Below are 15,983 nucleotides of genomic sequence, written 5' to 3'. Positions count from 1 at the left end.
AAAGTTTTCAGAACAGGGGCGCCTGGGTGGCTCAGTCGGTTGGGCGGCCGACTTCGGCTCAGGTCATGATCTTGCGGTCTGTGAGTTCTAGCCCCGCGTCGGGCTCTGTGCTTGACAGCTCAGAGCCTGGAGCCTGCTTCGTATTCTGTGTCTCCCTCTCTCTGACCCTCCCCTGTTCATGCTCTGTCTCTCCCTGTCTCAAAACTAAATAAACGTTAAAAAAAAAAAAAATTAAAAAAAAAAAGAAAAAGAAAAAAAGTTTTCAGAACAAATGCATTTGCTGATTTAAAAAAAAAATTTTTTTTTAACATTTATTTATTTTTAGGACAGAGAGAGACAGAGCATGAATGGGGAAGGGGCAGAGAGAGAGGGAGACACAGAATCGGAAGCAGGCTCCAGGCTCTGAGCCATCAGCCCAGAGCCCGACGCGGGGCTCGAACTCACGGACCGCGAGATCGCCACCGGAGCTGAAGTCGGACGCTTAACCGACTGAGCCACCCAGGCGCCCCGCATTTGCTGATTTTTAAAAAATAAATTTTAAATTTTAGAATAGTTTTAGATTATCAAAAAAGTTGGGAAGACAGTATAGAATTCCCATATACCCCATACCCAATTTCCTGTATTATTAATAGCTTACTTGAGTATGGTATGTTTATCATAAATAATAATACATCAGGGTTTGGGTTTTTTTTTTAATTCAATTTGGTGACATTTTATTTATCTATTATTAAATTTTTAATTACAGTATAGTTAACATACGTTATACTAGTTTCAGGTGTACAATACAGTGATTCACCGATTCCATACATCCCCCAGTGCTCATCACAAGTACACTACTTAATCCCCTTACCTATTTCACCCATCTACCTACCACCTCCTCTCTGATAACAATCAGTTTCTTCTCTATAGTTAAGAGTCTGTTATGGACCCTGGGCTCAGTTGGTTAAGTGCCTGACTTCGGCTCAGATCATGATCTCCTGGTTTGTGGGTTCAAGCACTGCATTGGGCTCTGTGCTGACATGACAACTTGGAGCCTGTTTTGGATTCTGTGATCTCTTCTGTCTCTGCCTCCTGCCGGCTCTATCTCAAAAATAAACATTAAAAAAAATTTTTTTAATAAAAAAAATATTTAAAAAAAAAGTCTGTTTCTTGGTTTGTCGCTTTTTCCTTTGTTCATTTGTTTCTTAAATTCCGTACGAGTGAAATCATACAGTATTTGTCTTTGACTTATTTTGCTTAGCATTATATGCTCTAGTTCCATCCATGTTGTTGCAAATGACAAGATTTTGTTCTTTTTATGGCTGAATAATATTCCATTGTATATATATGCCACCTCTTCTTTATTCATTTATTTACAATGGGCACTTGGGCTGCTTCCATAATTTGCCTATTGTAAATGAAGTTGCTAAAAACATAGGGGTGCATGTATACTTTTGAATTCGTGTTTTTGTATATTTTTGATAGATACCCAGTAGTGCAATTATTGGGATTGTAAGGGAGTTGTATTTTTAACTTTTTGAGCAACCTCCAAACTGTTTTCCACAGTGGCTGCACCAGTTTGCACTCCCACCACAGAGCAAAAGTGTTCCTTTTCCTCCACATCCTGGCCAATACTTATTTCTTGTGTTTTTTATTTTAGTTATTCTGACAGATATAAGGTGATATCTCATTGTAGTTTTGATTTGCATTTCCCTGATGATAAATGACACTGAACCATCTCTTCATGTGTCTGTTGGCCATCTGAATGTCTTCTTTGGAGAAATGTCCATGTCTTCTGCCCAATTTTAATTGGATTATTTGGGGGGGGGGGTTGACTTGTATCATTCTTTATATATTTCAGATACTGTCCCTTTATCAAATACCTCATTTGAAAATATCTTCTCCCATTTAGTAGGTTGCCTTTTAGTTTTGTTGTTTCTTTTGGTTACAATGTTTATAATGAAAGTCCATACTTTATTCACATTTCCTAGTTTTCAACCTTATGTCTTTTTTTCTGTTCCAGGATCCCACCCAGGATACCACGTTACATTTAGCTGTCATGTTTCTTTAGGCTCCTCCTGGCTAAAACTGTTTCTCAAACTTTTCTTGTATTTTGATGACTTTGATAGTTTAAGGAGTACTGCACAGGTATTTTGTACAAAGTCTCTTAATGGGATTTGTTTGATTTTTTTCTTATTCTTTTTTTCTTTTTTTAAGTTTATTTATTTTGAGAGAGAGGGAAAGAGAGAGACAGTGCAAGTGGGGGAGGGGCAGAGAGAAAGGGAGAGAGAACCCCAAGCAGGCTCCACACTGTCAGCGTGGAGCCCGATGCAGGGCTCAAACCCACAAACCATTAGATCATGACCTGAGCTGAAACCAAGAGTTGGATGCTTGACTAAGCCACCCGGGCGCCCTAATTTGATATTTTTCTTATGATTAGACTGAGGCTGGGGGCTTCTGAAAGGAAGACCACAGAAGTGAAGTGCCATTCTCATCCCATCATATCAAAGGTACCTACTATCAACATGACATCACTGGTCATGCTGACCTTCATCTGCTAAGGTAGTATATATCCGGTTTCTCTCCACTGTAAAGTTACTTTTGTTTGCTCCTTTCTGGATTGTACTCCTTGGAAGGAAGTCATTTCACAGTCTGCCCTTAAAGATTGGGGAATTCTGCTCTAGAGGAGGAGAAAAGGAAGGGATATAGTGTGTCACTGGCCTAGGGAAAGACCACTGGAACAATCGTCCAGCTACAAACCCATGCATATATGAAAACTTTATACATAACACAGCAATCAATACAGATTGGTGCAGAAAACAAAAGGACTGTTAAATAAGTGGTTATGGGACAGTAGGATATCTAAAAGGAAAAAATGATACTACCTTATACCATATACCAAAAAAAAAAAAAAAAGGTGGATTAAAGATTTAAGAGTGAAATGAACTCTTAGAAGAAAGTATAGGTGAAGATCTTTATGACCCGTACAGAGAGTATTTCTTAAACTAGACACAAAAAGCATAACCAAAAAGGAAAAGATTGCTAGGTTCTACCCCACTAAGAAAAATGGTAAAAAGACAAGCTCCAAAGTGAAAGGGATTTGTACTTTATATTTTCTTTTATTTTCGATTTTTAAAAAATGTTTATTTATTTTTGAGAGAGGGGGGCAGAGGGGCAGGGGGAGAGGGAGACAGAGAATCTGAAGTGGGCTCTGTGCTGACAGCAGAGAGCTGGATGCAGGGCTAGAACTCATGAACTGTGAGATCACAACCTGAGCCAAAGTCAGAAGCTTAACCAACTAAGCAACCCAGATGCCCCTGTATTTTATATTTTAAACAAAGAAACATAAAAGAAAACCTGAAAAGTCACACACACAAAAAGCCCCAAAAGAAAAATGGGCAAAAGGCATAAATAGGCATTTTACAATGAAAAACAAATAGCCAGGAAATATAAAAAGATGGTCAAACAAAAAATGCAAATTAAAGTTCACAATGAGATGCTATTTCACATCTATACTGGCAAACATTTAAAAACTTGACCTCAGGGGCGCCTGGGTGGCTCGGTTGGTTAAGCATCCGACTTCGGCTCAGGTCATGATCTCGTGGTCCGTGAGTTCGAGCCCCGCGTCGGGCTCTGTGCTGACAGCTCAGAGCCTGGAGCCTGTTTCAGATTCTGTGTCTCCCTCTCTCTATGCCCCTCCCCTGTTCGTGCTCTGTCTCTCTCTGTCTCAAAATAAATAAACGTTAAAAAAAAATTTTTTTTTTAAAAAGACCTCAGTGGTGCCTGGCTGGCTCAGTGGGTAGAGCATGTGACTCTTGATCTCAGGGTTGTGAGTTCAAGCCCCATGTTGGGCATAGAGCCTAACTGAAATGAAATGAAATGAAATGAAATAAAAATACACACACACACACACACACACACACACACACACACACACACACGTACCTTAAAAGAAAATTGAGGGGTGCCTGGGTGGCTCAGTTGGTTAAGTATCAGACTTTGGCTCAGGTCATGATCTCAAGGTTCACAGTTCACGAGTTTTAATGTTTAAATAAACATTAAAAAAATTTAAAAAAAGAGGAAATTTAAAAGAAAATTGAAATAAAATAAAAACTTGACATCAAGAATTGGTGAGTATGTAAAACAAAAAGGAACTCTCAGACACTGCTATTTTGTCAGTGTAAATTAGAATAACCACATCAGAAAACTGTGACATTCCCTTGCAAAGTTGATGCGCACACCCAAATGTTCAGCATTAACAGTGAATACTATACAGCCTTTGTGCAAATAAGTCACACACACAAATACATACCGTTTGCATAAATGATGCCACTTATATAATGTTCAAAAACATGAAAAATATGTTGTTAGGAATACATGTAGTGATTGCTGTGCTGGAGCTGGTTGTAACAGCTTGGAACAAAGTGGCAAATGCTATCAGGGCTATTTTTTTCCTTCTGGTGAGCTAGTTAAATATTAACAAGTACATGCATAGTAGTGAGTAAGTAAAATAATAAATAAAAGCAAGAGAATACTAAACAGAGAGGGGCACACAGGGGCAACATTCCTTCAATAAAGAATATTCCTTTTTTTTTTTTTTTTAACATGTTTTATTTATTTTTGAGAGAGAGAGAGAAAGAGAAACAAAGTATGAGCAGGGGAGGGGCAGAGAGAGAGAGGGAGACACAGAATGGGAAGCAGGCTCCAGGTTCTGAGCTGTCAGCACAGAGCCTGATTCGGGGCTCAAACTCATGAACCATATCATGACCTGAGCTGAAGTCGGACACTTAACCAGCTGAGCCACCCAGGCGCCCCTTTAAACTGATTTCTTAGCCACAGTTGCCTCTTTGTAAAGTAAAAATATGGCATTATTTTTTATTTTTTGCATTTCTGAGCTTTCTTGTGGATTTTAATTTCCATTTATTTAACCACTGAAGTTGAGCATCTTTTCATGTGATTGGCCATATTTTACTCTTATTACCAGAAAAAAAGATGTTATTAAAAATTAAACCCAGAGGGTTGGGTGAGAACCTTGCTCAGCCTGGGACTGGCTGAGGTGAATGCAGGGAGTGACTCCATGTAAGGGGCACCAAGTGTGCAGGGGCTGGAGTGAAAGGGGAGGTGGTTTGTGTAGTTGTCAGATTGGTTACTCACAGAAGTATTGAGCAAATAAGTGAAATATTGAGGATTATGAGAGCCAAGTTTCTCACTTTTGGAGGAAGGAGGTATGTATGCAGACTAGAATAATCCCAGTGGAGTTGGACTGGAATTGGGAGACATCAATGTGAACTCATGAACTTTAGTGTATATCTAGAATGCTGGATGTAGAAATATAGACATATATGTACTGTCCACTGGTAGGGACTAGAAGCAATACCCCCAAAACAAAGAATATCCATATAGTGCCCAGACTTGATTTCCAAATCCATTCTCCACTAAAAAGAACTGAAGCCATCTAGACAAATGACTGATTCCAGGACTGGGGTGGGGAAGTATAAGATGAAGCTTGAATATCTTGTAGTATCAGAAAATATGGAAGTGCTAAAAGAAAGATAGAAACATGTCAAAAGGACATAGGATCCAGCTTGAAGGAGCTACCACTGGCTCAGCTGGGACAATTTAACCACCACAAGAAATCATAGTAATAATGGATTATAATCCATAGAATAAAATATGAATCTATGTGTAGTCCACACTAATAGATCTATGATGAATGAGTGAATTAGTAATTAAATAAGTGGGGAAAAAAGGAAAGCTCTACTTTATAGTAGAAAGCAAATTATAAATGAAAAAGAATGATGAAATTATAAAATCACCTTTTGGCAATTGTAGTAGGAATAACTGGCTCAGACAGAAATCAACAAATGCTGAAACTAAATGATGCAAGTTGTATGAGGAATAGGATATTTATAGTCTCAATGTAGCTCTCCACAAAATACTAACTTTGCCATGGACAAACCTGGTAGACACCATTTTAACCAACTGATTATAATAAAAAAGATGGACAAACCAAGTGTTGGCAGTATTGGCAAGGAAGTGGAGAAAATAAGAACCTGTATACACCACTGCTGAGAACGTAAAATGGTGCAGCCACTTGGAAAACAGGTGGCGGTCTTAAAATGCTAAACATAGAGTTACTATATCCTTGCAATTTTTCTGAAGGTGTGAAATTACTTCAAAGTGAAAAGTAAATTAGAAAAAAATGTATCCACAAAGAGACGTGTTCAAGAAAAAGAAACCTTTACGGGGTACCCGGGTGGCTCAGTTGGTTAAGCATCCAACTCTTGATCGCAGTTCAGGTCATGATTTCATGGTTTGTGGGACCAAGTCCAGCACTGGGCTCTGCATGGACAGTGCAGAGCCTGCTTGGGATTCTCTCTCTCCCTCTCTCTGTCCTTCCCCAATTGCACTGTCTCTCTCTCTCTCAAAGTAAATAAATAAAATTTTAAAAAAGAAAAAAGAAAAAGAAACCTTTACTTTGCAAGGCTATTGTGAAGACTGTGCCTGGCACCGAATATACGCTCGGTAGCTGATGCCACTGACAGCTTTCCAGATCTCAGAAAGAGGCACTTCTCACAATTAGTCACAAGGGGGCATCTGAAAGCCAGGAAACAAGATGGAGCTTCCCTGGGCCATCACAGCTACCCAGAATGCACTCTTCAACCCAAAAGGGAAAAAAAGAAAAAAAAAAAAGCTTTGTCTGCTGCATACTGGGGATATTCCATTCAGCGAAGACAAGGCTTTTGGCACCTGAGAGCTGGCCTCTGCTCTTTCTGTTTGAATCTGGATTTTAGGGCAGCTATCAAGGATCGCTGCATCCATCACAACCAGGATATCAACTCTGGAGACCTATGAAAAGGGGCTTATGGATGTGATGGCAGTGGAAAAGAGTGAATCTTGGAACAGGAACTCAGACACACCTGCTATGTGAACTCAGCCATATCCTCCCTCATCCTGTCTTCTTCATCTGACTTCTTAGAGGTTCCCTTTGAACTTCTTTGGATCCAATGTTTCTGAGCTCTGGAACAGGTCCCTTTGGGTCTACCTGACCTTATCACAAATCACTCCTTAAATGAAACTGGTCTAGTCCCAGAGGTCTTGTGACCATGTGGTATAGTAGAAGGAGCACAGGCCTTGGAGACAGACCAAGCAAGGTCCAAAACAAGGGTTTGGTACTTAATTTTTCTTTATTTCTTTTTTTAAAATGTTTGTTTATTTTTGAGAGAGAGAGACAGAATGTGAGTGAGGAAGGGGCAGAGAGAGAGAGGGAGACAAAGAATCCAAAGCAGGCTCCAAGCTTCAAGCTGTCAGCACAGAGCCCAACGCAGGGCTTGAACTCAAGAACTGTGAGATCATGACCTGAGCTGAAGTTGGACACTTAACTGACTGAGCCACCCAGGTGCCCCAGTACTTAATTTCTTGACTCTCAGTTTCCTTGTCTATAAAAAAAAAAAACAATACCATTTCCTTTTTAAGAGTGTTATGAGGATTAAATATATAAATATAGTCCCCAAAATAGAGTAGATACCCAATTATACTCAACAAATAACAGTATTTTATCTTCACAATTTAGGCATACACAACAGGTAGAAAAAAATGGATTTAAAGATAAAACATGTTCAAGTTCCTGTTCTCTATGACTCTTGGCAAATCAATTCATCGGAGTTTCACTACCTTCATGTCATAGTGAAGTTATAAAGATTACATGCTGTGAGCCATACTATTATTCCAGCCAGGAATTGGCTTTTTCCCCTTAAATAAATCCAGATCTTAGCCTACACTGCCCAGCTCAAGTGTCTCTTTTTTTTTTAATTTTTTTTAACATTTATTGATTTTTGAGACAGAGAGAGACAGAGCATGAACGGGGGAGGGTCAGAGAGAGGGAGACACAGAATCGGAAACAGGCTCCAGGCTCCGAGCTGTCAGCACAGAGCCCGACGCGGGGCTCGAATTCACGGACCGCGAGATTATGACCTGAGCCAAAGTCGGCCGCTTAACCGACTGAGCCACCCAGGCGCCCCAAGTGTCTAATTTCTAAAGCGTAAATGATAAGGTATTCATACTCTGGAAAGTGTTAAAAAGTACAAAGGTCTAAATGTACTAAGTTAAAAAGAACTCAGAGATTCTAAGTGAAAATAAAACATGGAATATATACATTATGACTCCATTTTTATATTTAGGAAAAAAATAAAAAGAGGTGACCATGTTATACCCTTGCTTAAAACTTTTCCATGGGCTTCTCGTGAACCAAATGAAATTAAAGCTTCTTACCTGGCACTCAAGCCCTTTCAATCTGGGTCCTGTCAACCTCTGCAGCCTCATCTCCTAAAGACCAGCCTCACCATCCTACGAGCACCGTGTTCCAGCTATGCCTAAAGTGCCCTTCACTATCTCTTCCTCTACGTTCCAAACTTTAGCATGCATCAGAATCACCTGGCTGGCTCTACCCACAGAATTTCTGATTTAGGGCCGAGGTGGGGCTTAGGAATTCCTATTTCTAACATACTTCCAGATGATACGGATGCAGCTGTTCCAGGGACCACACTTGGACAGCCACTGCCTTTACAATGATAGGATTCAACTTTTATCACCTGTATTTGGGATGATCAACCATGTCAGTTTGCCTAGGACTGAAAGTCACATGTAGCAGAAAATCCCTGCCCAAACTGAGACAGTTTCCCTACCTGTGTAAGAATCTTTCCCAGATTGCTGCTTATAGGATATTTACTGCTAACAAGCAGTCTTTCTCTATGGCCAGGTCCACAGGAAGTGCCCAAGACAGGTACTCAATCAACTTGAATGACTCTCTACTGGAGAAAGAATATTTAACCAAGTTTTTCAAATTCAGACTCCTTCAAACACATTCTCTTTATTTCCTTCAGAGAACAGGCTTTAGTCCTCTGGTCACTGTAAACAATTAACACAAATGGTGTTAAGAGCAAACTGTAAGCATCCATACCCATGCCCTGTGTTGTTGGGGGTGAGTTTATATATGGAGCATATGTGAGCTTCTTACTTAGTTCACAGTTGGTTTTATCATGGAATGATATTCCATATTCCATGGGCCAATGTAGCTGACTTTCTGTGACTTCCCAAGGGTGCCCAAGACAATAAAGGTCCATGGTCCTTGAGAAGGACTAATGATTATTCTCTTTGTCAACTAGGGCCAATCGTTTTCATTAACTGGGACTCCTCTTTCCAAGGAGTCAGAGGTCAGAGAGCTGATAGCGTCGCACAAGACCATCTCGACAGCATGTGTAGATCTGCTTCTCCCATGTGGCTACCTGGAACACAAGAGTTCACAGCTCAGAAGAAGCCTGGGATTCTTCCATTTCAAAAACAAAGAACCCTGGGGCACCTGGGTGGCTCAGTCGGTTGAGCATCCGACCTCGGCTCGGGTCATGATCTCGCAGTTCGTGAGTTTGAGCCCCGCGTCGGGCTCTGTGCTAACAGCTCAAAACCTGGGGCCTGCTTCGGATTCTGCGTCTCCCTCTCTCTGACCCTTCCACGCTTGTGCTCTGTCTCTCTCAAAGATAAATAAACGTTAAAAAAAAATTTTTTTTTAAACTTATTAAAAAATAAAGAGCCCTGTCATTGACCCCCTTTAGTACAAGTGAGTCTAAGAAGCTCTACCAACTCCAAAGACAAGAGGAGAATTATATCCATGATAGGTATTTTAAAAATAGCTGGTGAAGGTTCAGGGTACTTATGACTACAGAACAGAGAAATGAATTATCCAAGTAGAGAGCAAACCTATTAGTGTGGTACATATTTGAGGGCAGAGGGTCTGTACCTGGGAAAGGAGATGATCCATAGGTGGGCCAGGGTATCCCTGAACCTTGTACAACTATATTCAAAGAAGTTCTCAATATGTGTCTGAGGAGGAGTGAGGCACTGCTGGGGCTGTGCAGTGGTACTGGGGGCTATGGTGAGTACCGCTCAGGCTGTGCAGCTCCCAGTGGGGAGGCTCGGCTGCCCCTGCCACCTCGCTTGGTGTGCGCATGGTGCCAGTAGGCTGCCGGCACCACGGATGGGCCAGTGCAGCATCATCTCCTCCAAGATTTCGGAGCTGCTCATCCTCCTCCAGGACTGGTGTTTCTCAGCCTCATCTTCAGGCAGAGCTGGCATTTTGCACTATGTGGAAGCCCAGGTCTTCATCACTTATGATGACTCTGACCACTACTTTGCAGATGTATATCCTCTCTTCCCTGCTGCAGTGATCACAGCTGTGGAGCCCGACTTTTCATTTTTGGGCTGATTGGCTGCTGTGCCACAATCTAGGAAAGCTGCTGCAGACTTGCCATGTCTGTCATCATCCTACTCTTGGTTTTTGTCATAGCAGTTGTAGCAGTTTCGGGATACGATTACAGAGCTAAGGTGGAAAGTGAGGTTGATCACAGCATTCAGTGGAACCCTACAATGGAACCAACCAATCATACTGGAGAAATAGAGACTGGTACAAATAAACCAAAAAACAGCCAGCAGCTATAACGGCAGGTTGGCCCACTCCTCCAACCTCCATGCTGAGGGATGTGAGGCTCCTGCTGTGAAAAAGCTGCAAGAAATCATGGTGCATGTTATCTGGGCAGTGCTGGCACTTCCAGCGATTCAGCTGTTAGGCAGGCTGTGTGCACGCATCATATTGTGCAGGAGTAGAGATCTGGCTTATGAGGTCCTCGTCACTGGTGGAATTATGCACAGCAGAAATCGCAAGCCTGAGCTTTTAGTCTTATTTTTCGGATTTGGAAGGTGAATCAAGCAGGTCTACTGCTGTTGGCCTCCTGTGTTCATTTAGTTAAACCACACGTAACACAGGTGTTGGGACACAGAAGCTTGGTTCTTCGTATGCCGACCTATGACTTTCTTTTCCCTTGTTCTATCTGACTCTCCACGTTCTTACATTTAAGGTTTTAAAAAATTTGTTTATCTTGAGAGAGAGAGAGCATGTTGGCACACGTGCCTGTAAGCAGGGGAGGGGCAGAGAGAGAGAGGAGAGAGAGAATCCCAAGCAGACTCTGAGCTGACAGCATGGAGCTCCAAGTGGGGCTCAATCCCACAAACAATGAGATCATGACCTGAGCTGAAATCAAGAGTTGGATGATTGGGGCGCCTGGGTGGCTCAGTTGGTTAAGCATCCAAATTTGGCTCAGGTCATGATCTCAGGTTTGTGAGCCTGAGCCCCGCATTAGGTGAGCTGGAGCCCCACTTCAGGCTCTGCACTCTCACTCTCTCTCTCTCTCTCTCTGCCCCCTCATGGGTTCTCTCTCTCTTCCTCTATCTCTGCCCCTTGCTCACTCATGGTCTCTCGCTCAAAAATAACAAAATATATAAAATAAAATAGACACTTAACTGTCTGAGCCACCCAGGTGCCCCCCACATCCCTAAGTTTTTAAGTACAACACTGAAGGTTCTAATTTCAGAATCATTTGTGAGCTGAACAGTATGGGAAAATTAAAGGAGGACCTGGGCCTTATGTATTTTTTAGAAAGAAAGAGAATGTGAGTGGGAGAGGGGCAGATGGGAAGAGAGAGAAATCTTAAGCAAGCTCCACACTCTGCATGGAGCCCGATGCAGGGCTCAATCCCACGACCTGAGCCAAAATCAAGAGTCAGATGTTCAACTGACTAAGCCACCCAGGTGCCCCTAGCGTCCTTTTAAAACAACATATATTGTAGTCCAATAAAACAGCAACTGTACAAAATGGCTAAACTAGATTTTAGAATCATACAGTGTGTATCTTGGTTCATCTTCAAAATCAGACTAAGCTTTGAAACCAGTGTTTATTAATGAAAACTGGCCTTATAGGAGGAGCATAACATATGTGCTCTTTTAAAACAACGTGTGTGTCTTTTTTGTTGTATAACTGAGTCCACTCATCATAAATCTAAACTCATTAGGATTAATGTACCCATGCAGACTAGCAAAATAGTTCGTAGATGGGATCTCAGTTGTAAATAGAAAAATATAATCCAAGATGTATCACCCTTCAAAAAAAAAAGAAGCCTGAAACTCAAAGGTCAAGAACCACTAATTTAGTGGAAATAGCAAGAATTCTGGAGGGAACTTAATCTCAGATTTGCAGATCCATAGCTACAGGACCTAAGGCAACTTTTCAACTACTCTGAATCTCACTTTTCTCACTTGTATGGTATGTTAAATCACAATATAGAACACTACATAGAAATTTTTAAATATGAAGCAGATCTAGGGGCGCTTGGGAGGCCCAGCTGGCCAAATGTCCAACTTCAGCCCAGGTCATGATCTTACATTTCATGAGTTTGAGCCCCGCATTGGGCTCTGTACTGACAGCTCAGAGCCCGGAGCCTGCTTTGGATTCTGTGTCTCCCTCTCTCTCCGCCCCCATTCTGCTCATGCTCTGTTTCTCTCTCAAAAATAAATAATAAAACATTAAAAAAAAAAAATGAAGTGGATCTATACGCACTTATCTGAAAAGAGCTCCAAGATGTTAAGTAAAAAAAAAAGTTACAGAACAATACATATAGAATGATCCCAATTATGTACAAACTAAAAATAAAACTGTATTATTTACATAAATACATAAACACAAGATGTAAGTACAGATTGTCCAAAAATAGTCTGAAAGATACATGCCGAACTATTAATGCTACTTACTTCTGGAAAGAAGAGCGAAAACTAAAAAGTTCTTATAAGGGACTTTTAAGTCTGTATAATTTTGTACTGTTTGAACTTTTACAGGTATGTATTAACTGTATAAAAACAAGAGAAATCATAACACCTATACTTTAAGAATAATAGCAACAAAACAAGATGATACACGTAAAACATCCAAACATCCAGCAGAATGTCTGGTCAATAGATATTTCCCCTTTTGTTTTTCTCTTTCCGCTCTAATCAAATGAGTGAACTTTATTATTTCTTTAAAAAACAATTTTTTTAACGTTTATTTATTATTGAGAAACAGAGAGAGACAGCATGAGCATGGGAGGGGCAGAGAGAGGAGGAAACACAGAATCCAAAGCAGGCTCCAGGCTCTGAGCTGTCAGCACAGAGCCCGACATGGGGCTCCAACTCACAAAATGCAACATCATGACCTTAGCCGAAGTCAGACACTTAACCAACTGAGTCGCCCAGGTGCCCCTCAAATGAGTGAACTTTAAATAATAATAATGACAGTTAATATTTATAGATGTAAAACCACTTCTGACTCAAAACTCTTTCTGTGTTCTATCTCACCCCTAAGTATTTTATCATCCTGAATGCCCACCAAGTAGCTGGATTCAATCCCCTCACAAGCCTTAGATCCCAGGTGAGAATCACCCAGGCCTGTACCTTGTACACAGGGTCACAGTCAGCCCCAGTGAGCTCAATGAGATAGTCTAGGTCTTGCTGGACAATGAAACAGCTTCCATCACCTAAAAGGCAAAAGAAAAAATCAGATAACTGAAGAGAAAGCTGCATGCAAAGGAGTTTAAGCTCCAGTATTTTAGTTTATTTCTGTACATCACTAGCCGAAAGAAGATTGTCCCAAGACTGAGAATGGCAAATAGATCTCATTATATGGGTCAAATATGAGGACCTACAGTGGTTGCCTAGAATGCTGAGCTAGAGGATTTGAAGGCCAAGTGCAAGCTCAGTGGGAAAAAGGGCCGTCTTTGATTAGCAATACCTGCCAAAGGCACAGAGCAAGCAACTGCAGGGTTATATGTCTGATTACAAACTTATCCTAGACAAGGATTTTTTAACAGAGAATCTGTCTACACACATATTTTAAGAAAAATCTGTGCTCCCAAATTATTCTTCAATCTATAAATTTGACCACATAAAACTAGGCAAAGGAGCAAAGTTGTTATAACAAGAAAATAAAAGCATATCTAATTTTTAAACTTAATTTTCTCAAAAGAATGTGGACAAATGAGACTTGAGATGATCTATAAACTGCTGAATGAGGTCATTTTTGTTGTTGTTTTTTTTTTTTTTACTTAATATAAAAATAGTACATGCTAATTGAAGAAAACTTTAAAAATGAAACAGAAGTAAAAAAAAAAATCACCCATAATCTACCAAAGATAATCATTGCTAATATTTTAATGTTATTTTCCAATCTTTTCTGTGAAAATTTTTATTTTACATGGTTGAGAGCATACTGCATAAAAGAATACCTTTATGCATGAAGTTTTTCTGAGCCACACTGTGACTTTGTATAGAACCCGGGAAAAATTTTTTTTGATTTAATTAACCTTTTCAAGCTTTTTAAAATTTGAAAAACTGCTGTCCAAAACTATCTGTTAATCAATTTTATTTTAAGTTATTTGTTAATCAATCTATATCCCAACCAACAGCATACAGGAGACTGTATCCTTTCTTATGTTATTATTATAAATCATCTTTTTAATAAAAGAATTATCTTTTAGAGATAAATATTGACAGGTGAAATAATACAATGTCTGTGATATGTTTCAAAATATATTAAGGGTTGGAGATTGTATGGGAATGGGCAAAACAAGATGAAACAGGAATAGCCATAAATTGGTAATAGTTGAAGCTGGATAATCAGGTTCATTATTCTATTCCCTCTACCTTAGTATCTGTTTGACAATTTCTATAATAAAAATTGTTTAATCTGGCAGGAGATTCTAATAACTTTCTTTTATTAGCCTTAGTTTTGTCATCTGAAAACAGAGTTATATTATGATGAATAAGGTATAGTCATTACTCTCAAGGAACCTGGACTAGAGGGGGATATAGACAATTATAAGGTAGAGTGATAAACACTATATGATAAACAAAGTATGCCAAAGAATGGTGGAGGACCATGCCCCTAACCCTGCCATAGACCAGGCATTTAAACCTATATTTATTTATTAAAATTTTTTTTTTAATGTTTATTCATTTTTGAGACACAGACAAAAAGAGCATGAGCAGGGGAAGGGCAGAGACAGAGGGAGACACAGAATCTGAAGCAGGCTCCAGGCTCTGAGCTGTTAGCACAGAGTTCGATATGGGGCTTGAACCCACAAACTGTGAGATCATGACCTGAGCCGAAATTGGACACTTAACCGACCAAGTCACCCAAGTGCCCCTATTTATTTATTTTTTAAATGTTTATTTATTTTGGGAGAGAGAGAGAGAGTATGCATGAGTGGGGTAAGGGCAGAGAGAGAGAGAGAATCCCAAGCAGGCTCCATGCTGTCAGCGCAGAGCCCAATGTGGGGCTGGATCCCACAAACCATGGTATCTTGACCTGAGCCAAAATCGAGAGTCAGGCATTCAACTGAGGGAGCCACCCAAGTGCCCCTAAATCCATGTTTAAATGAACTACAGGAAACTCTCTCATCTGGCTACTGGACCCACCTTGACTAGCAATGAATCCATCTCTGAAACTTAGCAGGGACAGAACCGGTGCTCCTGACCTGTGGATGACTTGTACTGGAACCCTAGGATTCAAAAAAAGGGGCGATTGCACTTTCTTTCTTCAAAAGCAATGCTTGACAGTATTCAACATATAGTACTAACCATACAAAAGCAAACAGGACAAATGTGGACAGAGATTAAACATTCACACAGTTTCTTTCTTGGTAAGATCCTTAAAGGTCATCCATGCAAAACTGCCTTGAAGCGAATCTAAATATGTCACTAACTAAACAAGTCATTGAGCCAAATGAACTAAGCCACCACCAATAACTCCAGTTTTTAGGGGAGCCCTGATAAGAGTTTAAGACAACAATGTTAACAACATGTTAATTATTTTGCTTATAGACAGAATTAAGACAATTGCAAAATATTAAAAATGTCAGGACTCTTTAAAATGAAAGACAAAGGTGAGAATCAATTTAATATATATGTAAGGCTGATTTTCTAATAATGATCAGAGATTCCCTATCTCCACAGGGCAAAAACAAGTAAAAAAGTAAAGTAACTTAAATTATGGGAGAAAAGGTATAAGGTGATCACTCCTTCGTTGGAATTTCTTCACTACTCTTGGAATAAAGTCCAAACTCCTCTGGATGGCTTGCAAGTTCTTT

The 15,983-nt window shown here is 40.1% G+C and overlaps 1 protein-coding gene, 1 non-coding gene and 1 pseudogene across 6 annotated transcripts in view; 2 read left to right on the top strand and 1 right to left on the bottom strand.

Moving 5' to 3' along the window:
- The first annotated feature begins 3,760 nt into the window (after window positions 1–3,760).
- Window positions 3,761–3,833, top strand: TRNAK-CUU (transfer RNA lysine (anticodon CUU)). The gene has a single exon. It is a non-coding gene; the product is annotated as a tRNA-Lys (tRNA).
- Window positions 3,834–3,996: 163 nt separating this feature from the next.
- Window positions 3,997–15,983, bottom strand: part of PAAF1 (proteasomal ATPase associated factor 1) — a 37,616-nt gene continuing 25,629 nt past the window's right edge. For 3 of the 5 annotated variants that reach the window (XM_019449779.2, XM_019449778.2, XM_019449782.2), the window contains 3 exons: window positions 15,313–15,395; window positions 13,291–13,373; window positions 8,830–9,263 (listed from right to left, as the gene is read on the bottom strand). In XM_019449779.2, coding sequence (XP_019305324.1) covers window positions 9,186–9,263; window positions 13,291–13,373; window positions 15,313–15,395 — 244 coding nt within the window. In that variant the 3' untranslated portion in view covers window positions 8,830–9,185. Of the gene's footprint in view, window positions 5,521–8,829; window positions 9,264–13,290; window positions 13,374–15,312; window positions 15,396–15,983 lie in introns of those variants that run through there. The other 2 variants (XM_019449780.2, XM_019449781.2) reach the window with 2 other exon arrangements.
- On the top strand, window positions 10,010–10,732 carry LOC109266984 (tetraspanin-3-like; annotated as a pseudogene).

The sequence above is a fragment of the Panthera pardus genome, unplaced genomic scaffold, assembly GCF_024362965.1.
Source record: "Panthera pardus isolate Hobbes unplaced genomic scaffold, ASM2436296v1 HiC_scaffold_12, whole genome shotgun sequence".
Lineage (NCBI taxonomy): Eukaryota > Metazoa > Chordata > Mammalia > Carnivora > Felidae > Panthera > Panthera pardus.
Note: the sequence above shows the minus strand (reverse complement) of the source record. Positions and strands in the feature narration are given on the sequence as shown.